Genomic DNA, 9,557 nt, shown 5'->3' on the forward strand with positions numbered 1-9,557 from the left:
AGTGCCTGGGGTTCACATCAAACACAGTATGAAAACCTTTCCAGAGTAGATAGAGCCTGGCCAATTTCACAAGTGGCTTTTTATTGGTTGATTGCACAGAGGCTAGGTTCTTATCTAAAGCCTCAAACTACTTGGGTAAAATAAGAAGTGTCTTGGTAACTGGTAGGGTGTACAAACTGACTCCTCAGATAAATGCCAAAGCAATATGTTTACAACCAACAGTTTGCCAGTATTATGGCTTAAAGTACTAAGGGTATCAGGAATATATTTGCAGAATGCCATTACTAATGTGTAAAAGAAGAAGAAGAAGAAGAAGAAGAAGAAGAAGAAGAAGAAAAACATTTAGAAACTGTTTTCCTTTGAACCAACAAGTAAGGAGGTATCATGCCCTTAAAGTCCACATTCAAATAAATTTTATTCACACTAGCTTTGTTAAACCTTAAGAGTATAAGCAAAATTCAGTTAAAATGTGTTTGTTTTTTCCCAAAAGTATGCTTCAAATTTCCCAGGACAAAATGACCTCTGCCTCAGCAAGGTCTACCGTCAAGTCATTTAGTTTATCGTTTCACATAATTATATTTACTTCATTTTGAAGCTGTGAGGATAATTAGTTGGTAAATAAGTGTGAATCAAACATGACCAGTGGGTGTCCACTCAGAACAACAGGGGGAGAGACACTGATGAGTAAACTGGCCCTTGATTGCTTGACTCAGCTGGATTCAATTAAAACAGAATCAATGACAGTTTTTCTGTGGAGCTTCTGGCTGTGGCACCAGAAAGGTTCTGCTCAGAACCAAGACTCGAGTCAGTGCATGTCGTCTCTGATCTTACCACACTTTAGTAACCTGTGTTGTTTTTGTTATGTAATTGCAAAGAACACAAAAACGCAGCACCTAAACTGCAGGTTTTTATTTTTATTTATTTTCCAGTTGAAGAGAATTAATGAGTGAATTAGTATAAATGACAGCATTTCAGTCTGAATTAACTTCCTGCTCATGGTAATTACAGTATGCCAGTGTGGATACACTAAAAGGTAATATGGACTGAAAGTGGGTGCAAACACTAAACAATTGTAAGCAAAAATCAAAGCCAACAAAGGCGTGTGAAGACAGAAATCTGGCAATAACAAAGAGGATATCAGCCAACTGCCTGGGGAGTGATATCATTCTTCTGTATAAAGCAGTGCACTCACCTTTTAGATATCTTTTTGATAGAACTTTCTGTAGTGTTTACTTACCTGGACACCAAGTCAGGAGATCATAGCTCCACAGAGATGAATTAGTCTGGCAAAAGGCGCAGCAAGAAGTGTTTATTTAGTGAATGATTCTCAGCTGAAAATTAACTGAGGCATTTCCAAGAAACACATAATAGTGGACTTAAAAGTTAGAAGTAAATACCATCAAATTTGTGACTGTTACATAATAAATGAGAAATTCACTGTCAAACATATTAAGTCAGTCAGAAATTTACATCAGGCTACTTGAGTCGGGATGATTGTGCAGATGACCTCAACACCCGCGACAAAATGGCTGTTCACATTTGTGCTGAGTCAGACACCTTTAGCTGCTATCACCCCTCTCTCAAGATCCAACCCCACACTAATGTGGGTCAGGGGCCACATTATAGAAACACCTTTGTCATGCTGTCTTAAGCTCAAATAACATTGCAGAATATTTGCCACTGAATTCCTACCAAATGCAGCTGGTAGTCTCCATAAGAGTTAGATAATGTGAAAATGTATAAGAAAATATGAAATACACCAAAGGTCGAAATTGGAATTTATTTTATGATGTGGCCCATTTTTAAAAGCATATTTCTGAAAAAGTTTTACTTTGCCATGCTCCTTTAAAGGGAAGTATTTGACAGATATTTTGTATTTGCATGTATTGTTTTGTACTGAGATAATAAGATTTTTTTTGCCCCTTCCTTTTTTAAAGTCTTACGCAGGTCTCAATATTTCAGTCCTAATAGCTCAGCTGATATATTATTAAGCTTTTATTTTAATTGCCCCAGGGCATCTACCAATTTCCAGGCAGTTGCTCCTGCACACAGGACACACTTCAGTGGGTGCAAGTGATTACGCACTTGTATTATGGTGCTCTCATTCAGAAATGAACAGGTGAGAGGGTCACATTGCATACTCTGTCTTACTCTGATTACACTCTGTTGCAGAAAGAAATCCAATCACTATCCTGATTAGACTCCCTCTTAGTAAACCATTGAATCATATGGTGGCAATCACAAGGTGGTTATTATGTGAGAAGAATCTGAAGGAACACGAGCATGAATTTAAAAATCTGTTGTGCTGTCCATAAGAATGTGTTTTGTTTTCCCCCCAAACATGAGCCATCAAATGTAAAGGTCTGTATATATCCATCTTGAAACGTACTCACACCTTGTCAGGATACCTTGGCTCAGTTTTTAACCTAGAGAGTATGCTTTTGGCACCACTGTGGGATGCTATATATAACTCAGTAAGTCTCTTAATAGCTACAAGAGACTTCATGAAACCTATTCAGTTCTCCTTGAAATGTGTTTAGTTCAACAGGTTTGTAATAATTTCTTAAAATAATAGATGTTAATTTTAGACATATTGAGTGATTAAAAAAGACTTCATCTGAGAGGTTACAGTGTGTGAAGTTAGCCCACTGAGTGGTAAAAGACACTTGATTTAATGAACATTTTTAATCAATAGATTCAGTAAAGGAATCGGAAAACAGTCAGGCTTATTACAGACTATCACAGAGAAGAAAGACAAGCAAATAGCTGGAATCCATAAGAATAACTGGTGTCCAGGCTCTGGTTAACAATAAACTATGTCTGAGATTAGTCTGCAAAAATATTTTATTGTGTAATAGTTTGACAAAAAAGACAAGGATGATCATTTTCATCTCCAATTTACAGCTTTTTTTTCAAAGTGCTAACACAAAGCAATCTGTATACCACCAGAATATCTATTTGTGTACTTATCACCTTAATTTTGTTGACAAATCTGACTTTGAAATATGCCTAGGCACTCTTCAATACCAGGCTTCATTTTGTGCATCACTAATTCTTTCATAGATCACAAGAATTCCTGTCAAGACCAAAGTCCTTTAATTTAAGATGGCAATCACCTGTTACATCCCCAAATTACAAAGATGGCAACAGCAGCTAAAGTACAATTAAGCTGCCCAGATATGCTACCAAATTTTACAGTGAAAATTAAAACTGAAAAAAAAACAAAAAAAAAAAAAAAACACATTCAGTTACAGGTTGTATCTTATTTTAAGGTTTCTTGAATGAACAAAACATTAATCTCACAGCATTGTGTTCATTCATTCTTTCCTTTAAATTTCCTGAACATATTTCTTTACAGATTGAAACTTTTGCATTTATTTCTTCTGTGGCCATCCATGCAGGGCGGTGCTGCACTCATCCTTACACAAGGAAAAACCAGCCATACCATTTATTAAATGGGATAATAGAAAGTGTGTTAATGTGGAGAACTGTAATAAAAACTGTTTTACAACCCAGGCCGATGTGGTTGCTACTGATTTGGGGTATTCATAGGGTCATTGATAGGCCAATAAACATGATTAACCTTAACACAGGTGTATTTTATGATTTTTATAATGCTGCGAGTGTGTTTTGTAAAATAAGATTTAGGCGATCCATTCAGTTTAATTGAAACTAATTAACTATGAAAGCAGCAGAATTGTTTTTGTATGCTGTAAAATGCCCAAGTGGCGATCACAAAATTTGTTTTATGTTGTAGCTAAAATAAGTTCCGAACCATTATTAATTTTTTTTTATATTTGTTGTAATGCACAAGTTAAGGAATAATAACATTACACAGCAAAGCAACAAAAAAAGACAGTAATAAACACAAAAGGGTGCAAACTGTAGCAGTAACTTAATTTTTGACTCCACCGCCATCCACTAATACACATGTGTAAGCAAGTGACTTATGACAGTGCAAGTATTTGTGAACTGGTAGTGTCATTCAGAAAGATAACCAAGTAGATTTGACAGTAAAATTACTATACTATGTTTGGGCCTGAGATGGCTAAAGTGTGACATATTTATGAACACAAGGTTAAAATATGACTTATTAAATATTAACACACTTGCAAGAATATGCGCATATTTGAGGTATAAAATGTACTGAGGATGTATCATAGTAAAAATTAGCTAAAGGTTTCTGAGACAAGTGGAGCTCCTAGTAGTTTTTAGTCTATGTAATGCAATTTTATTCTCTTTTTTGTTTCACGTGAGTACATGCACTTAATTAGTTGACATGGAAACTTTCCAAAAAGGTATAAAGCAGCTAAAAAGAAAAAAAAAAAAAAAAGAAGAAATTTCTCTAAACAAACTCCCACTTCTTTGTTCCTTTTTTTCCACCTGTGCACTCTGCATTCTACACTTGGCAGGAGAACAAAAGATTCAGGAGAGAAAACCATGATTTTATGGACATACCAGCAGTTAATGCACTGCACATGAAAATCAATAACTGACTTTCTCTTACATTTGCACTCAAGTAACGCATGTATAGTATACACACAATGATTGACAGGGCTGGTGACTGAAAAAGCAGCACAAAAGATTCAAATGATGTTTATGACATGGACATGGTGGACCACAGCTTTTTTTCTATATGTTTTTAGATACATTAGTATTATTATTTAAATTATTTTCCTTGTCTTAAAAGTAGTATACCTTAAATCTGCAGTATGTAATTAAATCAACGGCAAATGGCCAAAAAAATGTAAAAACGGTGTTTTTGTTCGTAATGTAATCACTTCACTAAAATAACGGCATGTTTTTGTTCTCTTCAAACGAGCTGTATGTGCCATAGATCATTACACATGTTAGCTGCTATACTTGTGTCGTGATTTTTACTTTGTTGTCTCTGAACTGGAGAAACAACTCAGTGTGTGTGAGAATCTCTAAGTTTTAACATTGCAGTACTGGCTTTGTTTGATAGTTGCTAGGGCACCAATTGGGATAAACAACATCTAAAAAGGCAAACAAGAAGACAGCACACACATGCAGTGATGACTGATCCATTCGCAGATAAAAACCACGTTCATGTCTGGAAGAATTTTGGCTGTTGACATTTACAATTTGCTCTTCCCATATTTATTGCTGCATTTCAGTTGTCTTGGTATGCTTAATATCAATGCACGGACTAATTTCTCAATCAGTTAAACGATCTAAATTTTGATATAGCCATATATGGACAGTATGTAATAATTTTTTGTTGTTGTTGTTGTTGTTTTTTGTTTGTTTGGGTTTGCATTATGTTCTCATGTAAATGGGCATGTCTTTGTAAAATTTTTGCATTATAATCTATTTCCACATTTACACCTTGACACATCATGGGCACCATGACACAAGTGAGGCAGATAGTTTGCAACTGTTGTTACCTGCTACTGTAACTGTGTGTAAAAATTACATAAGTTCATATCATCTACTTAATGCACTCATATCACTTACATGTGTATCAGTAGGTCTGTGGATGAAAATTAAACATAAATGGACAGATTTTAGGTGGACCAGGTTGTATCACTGTATCTCAAAATAATATTTTTCCAGCATTAAATCATGCTTTGCAACAATTTTTACCTCTCTACTGGATTTGGTCACACTTGTTGATGATTTCCCTAAACTGTCAATTGTATGTGTAGGTGTCTGTGTGTGTGTTTGTTTCAATTTTCACTCACAGATTATGTTCCCATAAACTTGTAACTTTTTTTTTTATATAACTGTGTCCTTAAACAAAAGAGTTATGTTTGTTGTCTATATAGAGAAAAAGGACATTTGAAGAAACAAGTCAGAAATTTGTCAAGGAAAAAAAAAATCCAGATTTGTGTTGCTGTCACACATTTACACTAAACACTTCCAGTACAGGACAGCAAAAAATAATTAAAAGGAGTGGGTTGTAGAATACTTAATGTTCTCTCAAAATGCATTTGAATTTTGAAAACCAATATACAATAGAACAGAAAACTAAAAATAAAAGAAAAAATAAATAAAAAATTTAAAAAAAAATTTAGAGTTTTTAAATAAAGTTACCAGTTCGGAACAGGAAGACAAAAAGTAGATATGTGTGGCTTCCTTTGATTTGTTTTCAAATACTATTACAACCACTGTTGGCCAGTTTTCTCTATAGACTCTCTCTCTATAGAGTCTTTTCCTTCTTTTTTTTTTTTTTTAAACAATATTAAATTATTCTTTAGTAAAACAGCTACCCAAAAGCTGAGTCACTAACTGAGTTTTCTCTTTCTGCCTTTTCTTTGCTTTTTTGCAGAACCGTGACATAATGGTGGACTGTATGAGCAAAATCATGCTGCACACAGTCATCTCATGCTGGCAGCCATTCCTGGGACTGGCCCTCGTGGCTGTCTTTATTGGTTCTACCTTGGGATGTCCCTCACGTTGTGAGTGTTCAGCACAGAGCAAGGCAGTTGTCTGTCACCGCAAGCGCATGCCAAACATCCCAGATGGCATTCCAACTGAGACCAGGATCCTGGACCTGAGTAAGAACAAGCTGACCATGATCAACCCTGATGACTTTGTTCCCTTTCCTGGGCTTGAGGAACTTGACCTCAGTGGAAATATTATCAGATATGTTGAGCCCGGAGCTTTTAATGCCCTGTTCAACATGCACTCACTCAATCTGAAGAGCAACCGCATCAAACTCCTCCCCCTGGGTGTCTTCACGGCGCTAACAAATCTTACCCGACTGGATATAAGTGACAATAAGATCGTCATCCTCCTGGATTACATGTTCCAGGATCTGCATAATCTTAAATTTTTGGAAGTGGGTGACAATGATCTGGTTTATATTTCTCATCGTGCATTTAGTGGACTTATAAGCCTGGAGACACTAACCTTAGAAAGATGCAACCTTACAGTTGTACCTACTGAGGCCCTTTCTCACCTGCACAATTTAGTCAGTCTCCATCTACGTTACCTCAGCATTAGCACTTTGCATCCATACTCATTCAGAAAGCTTTTCCGACTGCAGCATTTGGAGATCGATAACTGGCCTTCACTAGACCATGTCCCAGCTAACACTCTACATGGCCTAAACCTGACAACACTGTTCATAACCAACACCAACTTGTCCTCTTTCCCTTATCAAGCTCTTAAACATCTGCCCTTCCTGACACATCTCAACCTGTCTTACAATCACATCAAGCACATAGAAGGGGGCATGCTGATGGAGTTAGTTCGACTGCGAGAGCTGCATCTAGTGGGAGCTCAACTGATCACCATTGAACCGTTTGCCTTCCAAGGACTGCGGGGTCTCAGAGTCCTTAATGTCTCTCACAACCAACTAGATACGTTAGAGAAAGGTGTGTTTCAGTCTCCCGAGGCTCTGGAGGTTCTTCTGATTGACAACAACCCCTTAGTGTGTGACTGTCGTCTCATGTGGATCCTACAAAAAAGGCACTCCATCTATTTTGGAGATTCCCAGCCAGAATGCAGCACACCTGAGGGTATTCGTGGAAGGCCTTTTAAGGAATTTAAAGAGACTCTTCTGTCTTACTACGTCACCTGCACAAAGCCAAAAATTCGTGAGAATAAAACACAAACAATTACGGTGGATGAGGGCCAGCAGGCGATCCTACGCTGCAGTGCTGATGGAACACCTAGGCCCAGTGTGTCTTGGTTGTCCCCACGTAGACGAGTACTGACAAGCAGGAGCCATGGAAGAGTGACGGTGCACAACAATGGCACACTGGAGATTAAGTCAGCGGAGATGCAAGACAGTGGAGTGTACCTTTGCCTTGCCTCTAATACTGCTGGGAATGACACCCTGATGACATCGCTGGCAGTGAAAAGTCTGGGATCACTGTATGCCAACAGGACCCAGTACTACACAGATCCCAGCAATACAACGACCAATGGGACGGCCGGTGTGACCCTTGGTTTGGACTTAAAGACTATATTAGTGTCAACAGCAATGGGTTGTTTCACCTTCTTGGGAGTGGTCTTATTTTGCTTCCTGCTCCTTTTCGTTTGGAGCAGAGGAAAAGGAAAGCATAAAAACAACATAGATGTTGAATATGTGCCTAGGTCAAAGTCTAATGGCACTAATGTTGATTCAGCAGATGGACAAGCTGGTCCTCGTCGTTTTAACATGAAAATGATGTGAGTTGTTTTTTTTATACACATGCATATAACTATATATAAATATATAGAGAAAGAAAAAGATCCAAGACTAAATCATGTAAATGCCCAAAGTACAATGTATTTTTTTGAAAATAGGACGACTGAACTTCTCACTGGTGCAGAGAGAGTGGTCGTGAAAGTCTTTAGGGCATCATAAATTACTGAGCTTATATCACTGGATCTTGACATTGTGCTTGAAAGCTGTGTTTCAAATATGAGAAGGAGAGTGGAACTCTTACATAATTGCCATCTGGCAGCATCTCAGATGAGGACTGGAAGCAATTGTCGCCATTGGACCTGGAGGAAAAAGGTGTCATGTATCATCTTTTTGAAATTTATATGCTCAAAAGCCCTCAATTTTGGGTTCACTCTACAGACTCTGCTGAACCATGTACAGTAAAAATTTGTATCTAAGCTATTAACCTACTTTGTTTAGTCTTGCGCCATGCTTATTCACCGAACAAATCAATGAAACAGATTCTTTTTCCTTTTGTTCAGTACTATGTGTACCTAATAATTCATTATGTACGCATATGTACATATTCATTCAAGAGAACTATTCATAGCAATATTCATGGGATGCATTAGCCAAAACCAGTATAAACACATGTTCAACAAGAACATTCTTCAGACTTTTCAAGTTTCCATTGATTCTGGAAGGGCTTCTATGGCTGATTGTCTGTCCTTGTTTCCCCAATTGATACTTGGATATTAATGAATAGATACATATATATTATTTACTAATAAAAAATAAAAGAAAATGCTTTCATTTATGAAACATATTAAGAATTTTACAAAAAAAAAAACATATATATATATATATATATATATATATATATATATATATATATATATATATATATATATATATCAGTCCTTCAACACTGTTCAGGATCTAACATTACATTTGGATCATGATGGCGATGACCCGCATTGGTCAACTTACTTACATGAAACACCTTTTTGTCCTATTTTGTCCCTTTTATTCTTTTAACTGTGCTTTTGCTGGTTAGCAAATTACATGTGTCAATTTTACTAAAGTGACATTTGCATAATTTTCTCCTGTAGGAAATTTGGACTTTGTTGTGGTAGTTCTTCATTTTGTTGTTGAATCATTTAGATTGTGAAAACTTCTAAAGTAAAAAGAAAAAAAAGAAAGAACATGTATGTGAAATAAATGAAGATGTATTTGTACCAATGAGTCTGACTTTATATATGGGAAAATCTTTTTCTCCACAGCAACACTCATGGACATTCTTTGGATTTGGTCTTTATTACTATGGTCATCATTGCAACAGTACCGCAGGGGATTTGTTTCTATATATCTAAGTCTGTAGATCTTCACATTTATACACACAAATGTTAATTTAATTTCTAACAGAAAGTACTCATTC

At 36.5% G+C, this 9,557-nt stretch overlaps 1 protein-coding gene across 2 annotated transcripts in view; it reads left to right on the forward strand.

The window, feature by feature from the left end:
- Window positions 1–8,905, forward strand: part of lingo2 (leucine rich repeat and Ig domain containing 2) — a 245,248-nt gene extending 236,343 nt beyond the window's left edge. For both annotated transcript variants that reach the window (XM_041990264.1, XM_041990265.1), the window contains exon 6: window positions 6,293–8,905. In XM_041990264.1, the coding sequence (XP_041846198.1) occupies window positions 6,305–8,146 (1,842 nt within the window). In that variant the 5' untranslated portion in view covers window positions 6,293–6,304 and the 3' untranslated portion in view covers window positions 8,147–8,905. The remainder of the gene's footprint in view (window positions 1–6,292) is intronic.
- The last annotated feature ends 652 nt before the right edge of the window (window positions 8,906–9,557 follow it).

The sequence above is a fragment of the Melanotaenia boesemani genome, chromosome 7, assembly GCF_017639745.1.
Source record: "Melanotaenia boesemani isolate fMelBoe1 chromosome 7, fMelBoe1.pri, whole genome shotgun sequence".
Classification (NCBI taxonomy): Eukaryota; Metazoa; Chordata; class Actinopteri; order Atheriniformes; family Melanotaeniidae; genus Melanotaenia; species Melanotaenia boesemani.